The sequence below is a fragment of the Aegilops tauschii genome, chromosome 3 (assembly GCF_002575655.3).
Source record: "Aegilops tauschii subsp. strangulata cultivar AL8/78 chromosome 3, Aet v6.0, whole genome shotgun sequence".
In the NCBI taxonomy this organism is placed as follows: Eukaryota; Viridiplantae; Streptophyta; class Magnoliopsida; order Poales; family Poaceae; genus Aegilops; species Aegilops tauschii.
The window spans coordinates 477908999-477922614 of NC_053037.3; the positions used below are offsets into that span (position 1 = coordinate 477908999).

The window sequence follows — 13616 nt, forward strand, 5'->3', positions numbered from 1 at the left end:
GGCGGCGGGCCTCCTATCCCAGTAAAGTCCACAGTGGACAGATCAAGACGATCAACGTACATGAGCTGATGTACAACAATTTAAAAAGAAAAAATATCAGTTGCCATCATGGTATTTTGTAAAAAAGAAGCTAACGTATGTTCCTTCAATCATCAAGTTGGAGGGCATGAAGAAGGAAAAAGTTGCCATGTATTTCTGTTAGTTGCCATCTAGTTATGTTGGCAGTTGCCATCTAGTTATGTTGGCAGTTGCCATCTAGTTATGTTGGCAGTTTCCATTCTAGTTATGTTGGCAGTTGCCATCTTGTTATGATGGTAGTTGCCACAATGTCACCATCATGGTTGCCATGCATGCTCAAGGAGCTAGGAGTGTTTGCAAAAGATTAGTACAAAAATACCATTAAATGGAGTCGACAACCCTTCTGGTACATCTTGTTTGAGAATGCATCATGCAGGAAGTCCGCAATGAACTTACACCAATTCAGGGTCTTCACTTCTTTCAGTTTTGCCTGCACGACACAAATTTCAAGACAAGAAGTTGCTGCATCAGAAATCAAAATGGGGAAACATCAAAAAAAACTGGTAGTGACTAGCTTACAGATGACATAGGAGTCAAAAGATTGAAGGAAAAAATGAAGGAGTAGAGATAGAGCATTCACCAGGATGGGGAAGCATTTGTTGCTTGGGCGAAGAGATGTGGTCGGCGCAAAAACAGCTGAGATCAGGTACATGAGTAGCTTCATCTTAAAAACTTCGCCATGGGTTTTCATGCCCTCAAGCGAATTTGCCAGCACGGTCGTGTTCGGCATGGATGTCATCCCAGGAAACAAACGGGCAAACAACGTTTCCTCAATCGTATTATTGACCTCATACGGGACTTTGATTTCTCCACGGGGCACACCCAACATGCAGAACACGGATTCCTCGTCTAACGGCAGTCTTCCACGTCCCGGAATCACAAATTCCCTAGAGGCGGGCTCGTAAATCTCACCGAGCCAGTCGCATACAGGGTTCACTAGATTCTTGCACCGAACATCCATCAGAGCCTGCATCCCCAACTCAGCAGCAGCTCCCTTCTGGTCGTCGGTGAATCCCTCGGTCAAAATATAGTCAGGCGTTCCTGTAAAGCCCTATTGCGATTACATTTCTTCTTCTGCAAAACAGAGAAATGATCATTTGTTGCCATGTTTCACTATCATGAAGGTTTAGACCCTATCAGACGATTGCAAACTCAACATGACATTCACAACATATGGGGGAAGGGGGCTGGGGGGGTGGACAGTTACCTCATCGCCGTCTGTTGTCCGTCTAGTTGCGCGATTCTGCCGCGCTAACTCCATGAAATCATCATCATCGTCTTGATGATCGCCGCGAGCCATTCTGCCGAGGTAAGAACAAAGCAAAATGTCAGGGTGAAAATGAAAGTATGAAGTAAGCAGTTGCCACCTAACAGAATGTACTTGCCACATGGGCTCAATTGAAAGTGGCAAAAAGTTTAGGCAATATCGTATGAACACCCACACCCCCTATGATTGTCCAACAATAAATGTGGCAACAAAACACATTGGCTTCATTTGAAAAATGTACAGATCATAAGGCACTTGAAACAAAATGCTGAAGTTGCCATGTTAGCACAAGATAGTACGAAAGAAAGGCACAAATCTTCCACTGCACAAACATAAAATGTGGCAGCTCACACCTTGTCCTCATACAAAAATGAGTTGCCATGTGTTCAAAGGCAAAATGTGCTAGGTTGAAATTGCCATGTTAAAATGCAACACAAAATTCAAAAAAGCGCTGAAAAACATCTACTGAACAACCTGAAATTGCAATGCACACACTGACCTCATATTAAAAATGAGTTGCCATTTAGTACAGCCAAATATGTTCAGATATCACAAGTCAGCGTGGCAAAACACGAAACTGGGTCTGTAGTACAGTGAATTTTCCACATTATCCTGCCTACAACATGGCAACAGCCATGCTGTGTTCACAGAAATACTTGCCACATGGAAAGCATATATATGGCAACTGACACAGTTGATGTGGAAATTAGTTGCCATCCAGTGCACATAGTTGCTGAAACTGACATGACAACCTAGTTACTATACTTTGCCATGCCACATTATCCTGTCAGTTGCCACAAGTCAGCGTGGCAAAACACAAATTGGGTCTGTAGTACAGTGAATTTGCCACATTATCCTGCCTACAACGTGGCAACAGCCATAGTGTGTTCACAGAAATACTTGCTACATGGAAAGCATATATGTGGCAACTGACACAGTTGATGTGCAAATTAGTTGCCATCCAGTGCACATAGTTGCTGAAACTGCAATGACTACCTATTTACTACACTTTACCATGCCTACAGCGTGGCAGCAGCCGTAGCATGTGCATGAAATTAGTTGCCACATGGAAACCATATTTGTGGCAACTATCACAATCAATCAGGAAATTAGTTGCCATACGGTGCAGATAGTTACTCAAACTACCATGTTTGCATTCATACTGCACTTTGAAAAACAACTACCTAGATCTAGGGTTCAATGGCAACTATCATAACTTGAAATTCATCACCAAAATTCTCCCTGCACTGATCGCAAATAGCATTTCGAAGCAATGCGCAACTATCGGACAGTAAAACGACGGCCCAATCCCAAGGCACAACCAGGATGTGGCTCCGGACAGGCCAAACCACACCGGTGTGACCGCCACCGCGGCGGCGACGAAACTGCTCAATGCCACCGAAAACGGCAAGCACAAGACTCCGCCGCCGGCGGGAACGCCGGCGCCTCGCGAACCCGCCTGAATCTTGATGAATCTCGAGCGAAGCATCGACCACGGAGGGAAGGGGAGAAATGCAGGCAAGGATTTTGAGCGTGGGAGGGAGCATTACCTTCAATCTGTAGGCGCTCCGGCGAAGATGCTCCGGTCCGGCGAGTCCCACCGACGGCCGCGAATGCCGTCGACTCTTCCGCCTCCGCCGTCGCCTTCTCCTCTCGCCTTCTCCTCCAATCGACTGAACTACGGGGTGGGTTGTGCGAGTGACTGAGGGGAGGAGTAAATGGAACTGTGAGGGGAGGGGGGCAAAGTGCGCGACGTGTTTGACGGCAACCACGGTCGGGCGTGGCGTGCGGGCGCAGAGCAGTTCCACCGCACGCCCCCGAGTGGCAACCGCTGACCGCGGGGAGGCAACCGGCGTGTGGGCGAACTATGTCACACACCACACACACGCCTTGTCCTACGTGGCACACAAAATCAGTCAAAACATGCCAAGATTCTTGCAGATACTGCTGGACGGCGATGGAGGCGTGTGGTTGAGATGGCTAACGCCCACACGTGTGGGCGTTAACATTTCCGTAAAGAAACCACTCTGACGCGGCTCTGCCAACACGCGACGCGATGATCTCGCCCCTCCTTCCTCCCATTCCCACTCCACCTCCGCGAACCTAGCCCCGCCGCAGTCGCATTCATCGGTCGCCTCCTCGTAGCCGCCGACGCCGCCGGCGGCCCGTCACCTCACAGACTCCAGTCCATACGCAATCTCATCTAGGTATATCCCTGGCCTCTCTCGTTAGTCCGTACATCGGCTTTATTGCTGCTTAGTCCGTCGGTGGGTTCCGTTGATCGCCGAGTTAGGGTTTACCGGCCGCCGACAAAGCGCACACCGTGGGGCCGTGCGTTGTTTGACGGCCGAAATACGGCGCCCCGCTGTTCTGACTTCTGACGAGGCGATGCATTTTACTTCGAGTTCGAGGGTTTTGAGAGATTTTAGGGGAGGCTCTGGTTGCTTGACGGCCACCGCGCCATTTCGGGCGCTTTCTTACACGTTGACCAGGTCTTGGTACTACGTGTGGGGCATACTGTGGAGGCCTTTGTGTGATGTACGATGGGATTTTGTATTAAGAAATTAGAATCTCTGAACAGGGGAAAAAATACGTCCTTACCAACCAAATTACTCCACTGGGAAAATGTGCTATCCAGTACGTTTGGTTTAGATTTGATCTGCTATCATTCATAGTCATGTCGTCTTGTTGCATTGCAGGAATGAACATCGGCGGAATGTGCCGACAAGATTAGTTATAGCTGCAATTTTCTTATGTGCAAGTTCTCGGTATCGGGTCTGCCTTGCCTCGAGTCTCAACATGTTCTATTTTTAGGAAGAGACCAAATATGTTTGGTTTCCTCAATCCCTCGGAGCAATTATCCTGACCAAGAAACCTTTAGTAAACATGAGAATACTTCATGGAGAAAATAGCTACATGCTTTCATTTACATTCTGTTGAGAGCAAATATGTGCAAATGAAAACCAGGGCAAACATCCTCCTTTATATAACCGATAAGGTTTGATGATGTTTGAATATTCTGAAGTGGTTGTTTTGGAAGCGGCGGAAGGCTTACGCCTTTGATGGCGAGCAGCCGAATGTCGAATGCTTGACGCTCCCCATCCAATCTGAAGCACGTATGTGTGCTACAGTCTGCTTGGCGGGACTTCTAGCAATACCCTAAGGGGGAACTGCAATCAGTGGCAGGGCCACCTCCATGCAAACCTAGGCAGCTTCCCAGGCATGGCTGGAGATCATCCGCTGAGAAGTGGTATGATCCTAGAGGTCGAAGATGGTGTTTTTTCGCAAAAGATTACTCACCTAGCCACAGTCAGGCTTGCCCAGGCTCAAAGTCCGGCTGGCTCCGCCACAGAAATGCAGTGTCCGATTGTCAGTGGGTGTTGCCTATCCTTAATTTTTTATGTAAACCTTCTCGTTCTATCAACACACCAAGACACGAGGCTTTTCCGTTTAGTTGAGAAAGGGATGTTCTTAATTTATATTTTTTCATATATGATTTATAAAGCTTAGGCAATGCTATTTTGTACTCTTTTAACTTACTGATTATATATGTAACTTTTTTCTGCAGGGTTTCAGCATGATTGAGCACGTCCAAAGCTCTGATGTGCTGGAGAAGTGTACAAAAGATATTCTCTCCATAATCAAGCCAACAGAGGACGATCGGAACAAACGACTGCATGTAATTCAGGAGATTGTGAATTCCATCTCTTTAGTTGGTGGCTTAGGCGGTAACTTCTCAGTATCTGGTTACCACACAGCTCTTTTACATCACTTGGAAACAGTCCTGATATCTATTAAGTGTGCAATGATAGAATTGTTTGACACAAAGCTTGGGTAGTACTTAAATAAATTAAACTATAGAAGGAAAATGTTTTCCTTTCTGGTAGACTACTTTAACGTAGACCCCCATCTGAACATTTTATTGTACCTTCCATTACTTGTATATTACTCAAGGACCTGAAGGAAGGCTTTTCCCCTTAAAGGGACTATATAGGTTATGGACTCTGCGCAACAGCTGCATTCTATGAGAACACTCATAAGTGACATGCTTCTAAATCCATAATCCTAAATGCGGATAAGTCTGGTTTGTGCCAAATGTGAGTGCAGTAAGCGGGAAGGCATTGGCTATTCAATGACTGTTGTTACGAAAATTGCTCAAAACAGCATACACTTTACTGTTGTTATTCTTTTTTAGGAGGTGTTGAGAACTTATTAGCACTAGTATCCAGCGCATATGTTATTTCAAATTTTAGGAGGTGTTGAGAACTTATTAGCACTAGTATGGTTTTCTTATATATTGTTCCGATTTCCCTTGACAGATGCTGCTGTCAAACCTTTTGGATCCTTTCTATCAGAACTCTACACAAAATCAGGCGATTTGGATGTATCAGTTGAGCTGCCAAATGTCTCAGGCTTCTCTACAAGCAAGGAAAAGAAGCAAAATCTCTTGAGAGAACTAATGAAAGCTTTACAAATTAGTGGTAACTTCTTTTAGATCCATGCACCTGTGATCATAATGAAAGATCTTGTACCCTAGTGGTGTATACGTTTGATCAATCTATTCAAGACCACCCTCTTGATTTTTGGTTGCTTCAGATGTCCGGATCATTTTCCTGATACAATCATGTTACGGGGTTGTTTGATTGAATGTGATACCTTTTGATGTCTTTACGGCTGTACTTATTTAAATTTTGTGATCAGTTTTGAAAGAACAATCTTATATTTAATTATATTTCCATACTTTATTTAGGTGTTGCTAGAGATGTGAACTTCATTCCTACTGCAAGAGTTCCAGTTCTTCAATATGTGAGCAACCACTTTGGCATTTCCTGTGATAGATCCATCAATAACTACCCTGGTTGAATTAAATCCAGAGTGTTGTACTGGATCAATACCTTAGACAGCCGCTTTGGTGATATGGTTTTATTGGTAAGCTCTTTGTATCCACCAGATAGTTTTCTGTTTCTACAATTTGTTAGTTATAAGCCCGAGTTTAGCACCATATTTTTCTTGCAGGTCAAGGAATGGGCAAAAGCTCAAAACATTAACGATCCAAAAAATGGAACCCTGAACTCCTATTCACTTTGCTTACTTGTCCTTTTTCATTTTCAGGTACTTTTTTTTACTTTGGAAGCCACCTATTTCTTATTTATAGTTTTATCAAACTCAGCAGCTTATCTCTCGCGCTCTTTACCTTGCATTTTGCAGACATGCAAGCCTGCAATTTTACCATCTATGAAAGAGTTTTTTGATTTTAACATTCTAGGAGGTGAGGCGAAATTGGCTTGTTTGTGAGACTAATGATTGTCTAGTGTACTGTGTATTAGTGCTGGTAATTTACCCCTTATGTTCACATGCAGAAATTGGGCCTTATAATGAAAAAATTGTTGATGAGATCTGTGCCAGAAATATAGCAAAATTCCGACGCCAGAACATAGGGCAAAGAAATCAGAGCTCTCTGTCTCATCTCCTTGCGACTTTTTTTGAGAAGGTAATTGAACATATTGTCCAGTACCTTGTTCTTATGTGGTGTAGTTAAGTTTGTTCAAGTGCCTAGGATCCTTACTGGGTTATAACTTATAAGTCTGATTAGGCCAGCCTATATAGTTAACCTTTTTGGCAACTACGTACAATTTTGTGGGCAAATCAGTTAATCACTCACCTAATCAAAATTAATTTCCTTTTGTTAGCTCAAGATATTTTCACTTGAAAGCACATTTGAGTTTCAGGTGAAGTGCACTATTTGCTGTATGTATATGCAGTACTGTAATGAAATTTGATACAGTAGTATGTATAATTTTCATTGGGAAAAGACATAACATGGACTATGCCAAAATGCATTGTACTACTACTGTAGCATTATCATAACCTGAGATAAACAAATGTATTGATGCCCATTCTACTGTATATGCAGTACTGTTTGCAGTTTGGCCGTATTGTTGTCCATTCTAGTGAGGTTGTGTCCACTTACACGGGCCGGCTCCTGCGAAAACAAGGCGGCCTATACTGGATGACCAAATCTTACTGCTTGTTTGTAAGTATTTCCTTCATTAGTACATTTAGTGGCTACATTCAAAGCGTTAAAAGTTTTGGCCTCAAGTTGACCAAATCCTTTTTGCGTAGGTTGAAGATCCATTTCAGAGACCTGATAATGCAGCTAGAACAGTTGACGTGCCAGAGCTTCAGCGTGTTGTTAGAGCCTTCGAAATGCTAAAAGTACAATCTTCTCCGGTTGGCCGGCCGGCCGGAATGAATTGCTTTCGCTGCTGTGCACACCTGAAGTTGGTTCAAAACTAGGTCCGAGAGGCACGGCAAACTGTTACGCAAATCCTGCGACGACTTCAGATCATCAAGCTCATGTGCATGCTGTGACTGCAATGCTTGATGACTTTTGGCGTGGACATCTCCACAATGGTTCCGCATCCAGCTCGCGATCCCAAGCATCATGCAGCAGGACCACAGGGCAATATCGGTAGCAAGCCAACGATATCCACCGACAAGTAGTCCCAGGGTAGCAGCAGATGATCTTTCAGCTGTTCTACCAGCAGTGTGTACCAAGTATGTTTAATTAATTAGCTTTTGCCTGACGTTCTGCATCCTTTTATGTTACTTGACCTAGTTCCCAGCCGGCCTCATGTGCTTGAGCCCGTGGTCATGTGGATTGTAGGATCCAAAACTTGTAGTTTCGGTTGACAGAACCTTCTTTGAAATTCCTCGCGATGCGTGCAAGTGCTATGCATTCAAAGAAGATGAGGAGGACCATGTATGTGGTATGTAGTCATGCAGTCATGCTTTTGCTTTGTAGCACCTTGTAGTAAGCTTACGTACAGATTGTCACCAAGGTACGGAATAACGGAAAGAAATTATAGCTGATACAGATTTCTAGTTAGTTGGCCTTCGGTATATACCTAGTCCTGAATATAGGCATCTTTCTGAAACTGGTTGCAAGCCTGGGGTTGTCAGAAATATAACCTGTCTAACAGTACAATTATAGCTGATACTTTTTTTTTTTTGAGAAGTTACGGCTGATAGAGTTGAACCTGTACCAGACATGACCCTGGAGGATCCCACTGGGATGACTCAATTGGCAGTCGTCGCGGTGGCAAGAAGTATAGTCCCAGAAAGCCATCGACAATGGCAGGTGGAGCTGTTTTCTGCCACGATGGGTGCATCTTAGTGATTCCAGGGTTTCAATATGGACTTTCTTGAAGGCGAGCCACCACCTGAGTCATGTACGCATACTCAATCCGTGGAGGCGTCCGAGCCTCTATGATCGCATCCTAGGTAACAACAAAGTGAATTGCAAAAAACCACCACATTTGAAGTTCAAGCATCAGTTTGCCACCACATTTCTAGCGCGTCCCAAAAATCCACCACTATTGTTGTAAATTTTCTCAATAAAAACAAATGACCGTTTGGCCGCAACTAAACCGATTTCTGACACGACAGGCCCCGCCAGCTGCCACGTCGGACTAACCGAACGGTGCACGGGTTGACGGGCGTTAGGGCACGCGCGTGGTCAAAGCGCTCGCGGCTCTGTCTGCTTGCCCCATTCTCCCCTCTTTCCCCATCTCTCTCTCTGTCCTGCGATGGTGGCGGCGGCTAAACCTAGCGGCGGCGGCGGCGAGTCAGCAGGAGGCGGAGGGACTGGAGGCGATGGTGATGGGTTCTCGGAGATAGACAACTGGCTTGGCAGCAGTAGCTTGCCGACGCAGCGGGCTCCTTCACCGGAGGGATCCCCTTCGCCCCCTTCGCCGCCGGAGTGGGACATTGAGCGCCGTGCGGCGGCGGCCCTAGCACGCAAGATCAGGGCTTCCGGCATGGGAGAAGGCCATCAGTGGGCTTCAGGGTTCGACGGCGGGTGGTAAGATTTCTTCCTCGTCCACCCCCCTCCACCCCTCTCTTCCATGTTACTGTCTTCACTAGACTGTGATTTTAGGGCTACAGATAGTGCATATTTATGTTTGTTAATGGGCTGTTAGATTTTAGTAGATTTTAGGGTTGTTAGATTTTAGGGTCGTTTCATTTTAGGGCTTTGTTTACTGAAGATTATTGTTTGTTTACTCAAGTGTTGTAGCTGATATAGTTAATATCTTCTCTGTATAACATGTTACAGTAGGAATTATAGCTCTGGGTTTATGGTTTTATGCATGAATGCTTTGTTTACTCCTTATTAATTACACTTAATTGTTGTCCTGTAAATTATGTGCAAGCTTTGATAGTGCTAATATCTTGTCGGAATAACATGTTACATTATTAAAATTGGATCAATCATGCACTAATTCTCCTCAATTTTGTGTAGTTTGGATGATGAGATATGGAAAATAAGGTACCATTTTCAAGGGAGAGACAACTTGGAAAGGACCATTTCTCTGTCAGAAATTACTTATATTAACATGTTAGCACTGCTAGAGACGGAAGAGGGATATACTGAAGCTGACTACATGTTCTATATGAAAGAAGAGGGAAAGGGGGCAGCAGGGATGCAGGTTATTGACAGTGAAGAGAGTGTGGAGGAGATGCTAGGCCATTATGCTGAGCAGAAGGTGCTCAACATAACTGTAATTAAGGCTAATGAGCCTAATCCAGGAGATTTTAACAGGGCAAATATTGTGGAGGAACAAGTACCTATAAATAATGTGGGGGATTCCAACATTATTTCTATAGATGAGGAAGGAGTATTGTTCCCTATTTCTGTTGAAGACCCAGTTGAGGAGCTGTATGCTGTGCCTATTGCTGTTGTAGAGCCAGGTGAAGAGACTGCTTACATTAACACACAACAGAGCATGAATTTGAAAAAAAGCAAAGGGCAAAGAGAAATTACAGGAAGATGTTGGCCCCTCTGATGATGAAGGGTTTGTTGATTTGAACTGGTGTGAGTACAAAGAGGAAGAGCATGCCATAGGTAATGAGGAGGAAGATGAAATCATTGAGAAGTTGAAGCAGAAAAGGAAACAGAAAGAGGATCCTATGCATCACTTTGAAGGAGACACAGAAGTGGAAGAGATGTGTCCAGAGGCAGAGGACTCAGACACAGAACCTGAGACACCACTTCCTCAAACATTCAAGAAAGTAGGCAAAGCAGGCCCCACTACAAGATCACACCATGAAGCTGACATTGAGGTAATTCCTTATTTCATTCCATCAGATGATTCAGCTTGTTTCCCTGGGGACTATGGCATTAGTGAATCAGATGATGAGTTAGGTCTGCCACTGCCTTGTGGAAGGAAGAGTCAAGCCAAGAGGGCCAGGACTAGGATCTGGTATGATGAGAGCAAGCCAGATGCTCATGACCAACTTTGCTTGAGTATGTGCTTCACTGATGTGTATTAGTTTAGAAGAGCACTTAGGAATTTTCATATCAGAATCCTTAGAAATTTCCAGTACCATAGGAACTGCAAGGATAGGATCATTGTGCATTGCACAGAAAGGGACAATGGGTGTCCTTTTTTCATGACTACATCAACAATTGCTCATGAGAAGACATTCTGCATCAAGAAGATGAAGTTGTTGCACACTTGTGGTGCACATGGAGAAAAAACAAAAGTGACAGTTGACTGGATGGCCAGAACCTGTAAGCAGCAACTGAGAGATAATCCAAGGGCTGGTGTTGATGCAAGTTTAAAAAGAACAAAGACTAAGTATGGGCTGGAAGTGCCAAAGACCAAGGCCTACAGGGCAAGATCATTGGCCATTGATGTGGTGGAAGGTGACATGAAGGGACAATACACAAGGTTTAGGGATTATCTTCAAGCTGTGCTTGATACCAACCCTGGGAGCAGATGCATTGTGACTACCACAGAGCTTGAGCTCCATCCTAGTCCAAATCCTAGGTTCCACTACATGTTCTACTGTCTGAGTGCTTCAAAAGAAGGTTTCTTGAATGGGTGTAGGCCCTTTATAGGTATTATATGCATTCTACATTACTCCAGTTCACTGCCCATATCTTGTACTTAATAATGTACTCATTTCACTACCCAATGCTTTAATACAGGTTTAGATGGTTGCTTTATCAAGCTTTCTACTGGGCAACAAATACTTGCTGCCACTGGTAGGGATGGGAATAACAACATATTCCCTATTGCAATTGGTATTGTGGATAAGGAAGACAAGGATAGTTGGACTTGGTTTCTTAGCCAATTAAGAGCTTGCATTGGAGAGGGGAACAAGTGGGGCACATACACAATCATCTCTGATAGACAGAAGGTATATTTTTCATTTCACAATTGAATGAGGAAGTTGTAGAAATAATAATTTGTATTATGCATGAGCAAGTTATATGAATAATAATCTCTATTATGACTTAAACAGGGGTTGTTGAATGCAATTCAAGCTGTGTTCCCACACTCACCTCAAAGATATTGTCTTAGACATATCTATGCAAATTTCCAGTTAGCAGGCTTCAGGAGTGAGGAGTTGAAGAAGCATATGGACAATGCTGCATATTCATACACCAAGAATGGTTTTGAGGTTGCAATGAATGAACTGAAAAAGGAGGATGAAGATGCTTCAAAGTGGCTTTGTAATATCCCTAAAGAGACTTGGGCAAGGCATGCTATGGATCACACATACAAGACAGACCTAGTAGTCAACAATCTTAGTGAAGTATTTAACAAGATGATACTAGATGTGAGGAACAAGCCAATAAGGAGCTGTGTTGATGGATTCAGAACTAAGTTGATGGTTAAGTACCAAGCAGTTAGAGAGAAGACAGAGAAGAGTAAGTGGGAGATAACACCCACTTATATGGAGAAGTTTGAGGAGTCAAAGAAGTACTCTAGGCATTGCACTGCATACATGGCATGTCCTGGTATTTGGCAAGTCACTAGTGGGGAGTGTACCTACTGCGTGAACCTTGGTAAGTGGACCTGTGACTGCAAGAAATGGGACCTATGTGGTTGGCCATGTAACCATGCAGTTTCTGCCATTACAAGAGTGAAGGGACAGTCAGAAGACTATGTGCATGAGTTCTTCAAAAAACCATTGTATAAGGAAACATACAAGCACATCATCTACCATGTACCAGGGCCTGACTGTTGGCCTAGGACACCAACTGCTGACATAGATCCACCAGTGTTCAAAGAGAAGAAGGGCAGGAAGCAAACAACTAGGAGGAAGGGGCAATTTGAGGTCCCAACAAAGAAGGATACATCAAGGATGGCAACTATCACCTGCAGCAACTGCAAGATGCAGAAACATAGGTACACCTACTGCCCTCAGCCCCTGAAGCCTCATCTTCAGGAAAGAAAGGACAAGCACAAGGTATGGAATATGCACATTGTTGTCATTGTTTTCAACTTACATTGTTGCCTCACCAGTTTTCATTGTTTTAATCATTTGATGGCTTCATCCTAATTGTTAGGTTATGATGTGTGCTCTCTTAGACAACCAGAACTCACTACCATGAAGCTCGGGGAAGTTCTACTGCTACTGCCCAGCCTGCAACCAGTGCACCACCTGCTGCAACTACTAGGGGAAGAAGAACAACTTCTTTTGTTCCTACCCAGCCTAATTACATCTACCAGGGGAAGAAAAATAACTGCTACTTTTACTAGTCCTGCCCAGCCTACTGCTTCTACAAGGCCAAGAAGAACAACTGCTGCTTCTAAAAGGGCAAGCATCACAAGTGATTGTCGGTGTCAAAACCGGTGTATCTCGGGTAGGGGGTCCCGAACTGTGCGTCTAGGTTGATGGTAACAGGAGAGGGGGGACACGATGTTTACCCAGGTCCGGGCCCTCTCTATGGAGGTAATACCCTACTTCCTGCTTGATTGATCTTGATGAATATGAGTATTACAAGAGTTGATCTACCACGAGATCGTAATGGCTAAAACCCTAGAAGTCTAGCCTGTATGACTATGATTATGATCGTTCTCCGAACTAAGCCCTCCGGTTTATATAGACACCGGAAGGGGCTAGGGTTGTACAAAGTTGGTTACAGAGAAAGGAATCTTCATATTTGGACGCCAAGCTTGCCTTCCACGCCAAGGAGAGTCCCATCTGGACACGGGAGAGAGTCTTCGGTCTTGTATCTTCACAGCCCACTAGTCCGGCCCATGTCCAACAGGCCGGATGCCCGAGGACCCCTTAGTCTAGGACTCCCTCAATAGCCCCTGAACCAGGCTTCAATGACGAGGTGTCCGGCATGCAGATTGTCTTCGGCATTGCAAGGCGGGTTCCCCTTTCCGAATATTTCAAGATAGTCTTCGGACGCAACGACTGTGTCCGGATCTGCAACACAAGCACCACACACAACCGCAGAGAGTATAAT

General features: G+C 44.5%; 2 protein-coding genes across 2 annotated transcripts; both read left to right on the forward strand.

Moving 5' to 3' along the window:
- Window positions 1-3411: 3411 nt before the first annotated feature.
- Window positions 3412-8149, forward strand: LOC109783031 (protein HESO1-like). The gene is made up of 9 exons (XM_073495952.1): window positions 3412-3552; window positions 4914-5073; window positions 5665-5826; window positions 6096-6274; window positions 6362-6457; window positions 6554-6614; window positions 6706-6836; window positions 7260-7379; window positions 7469-8149. The coding sequence occupies exons 4-9, from the start codon at window positions 6263-6265 to the stop codon at window positions 7640-7642; spliced, it is 594 nt and encodes a 197-aa protein (XP_073352053.1). The 5' UTR covers window positions 3412-3552; window positions 4914-5073; window positions 5665-5826; window positions 6096-6262; the 3' UTR covers window positions 7643-8149.
- Window positions 8150-10906: 2757 nt separating this feature from the next.
- On the forward strand, window positions 10907-12752 carry LOC109783032 (uncharacterized). The gene is made up of 4 exons (XM_020341659.1): window positions 10907-11219; window positions 11340-11551; window positions 11657-12607; window positions 12708-12752. Exons 1-4 carry the CDS (start codon window positions 10907-10909, stop codon window positions 12750-12752), a joined length of 1521 nt encoding a protein of 506 aa, XP_020197248.1.
- Window positions 12753-13616: the final 864 nt, after the last annotated feature.

Coding starts and splice junctions, on each gene's coding strand:
- LOC109783031 (XM_073495952.1), top strand. Junction 6,458..6,553: donor TTGTCCTTTTTCATTTTCAG/GTACTTTTTTTT, acceptor TGCATTTTGCAG/ACATGCAAGCCTGCAATTTT. Junction 6,837..7,259: donor TTGCGACTTTTTTTGAGAAG/GTAATTGAACAT, acceptor CTGTATATGCAG/TACTGTTTGCAGTTTGGCCG.
- LOC109783032 (XM_020341659.1), top strand. CDS start 10,907: ATGGCCAGAACCTGTAAGCAGCAACTGAGAGATAATCCAAGGGCTGGT. Junction 11,552..11,656: donor TCATCTCTGATAGACAGAAG/GTATATTTTTCA, acceptor TGACTTAAACAG/GGGTTGTTGAATGCAATTCA. Junction 12,608..12,707: donor AAAGAAAGGACAAGCACAAG/GTATGGAATATG, acceptor CCTAATTGTTAG/GTTATGATGTGTGCTCTCTT.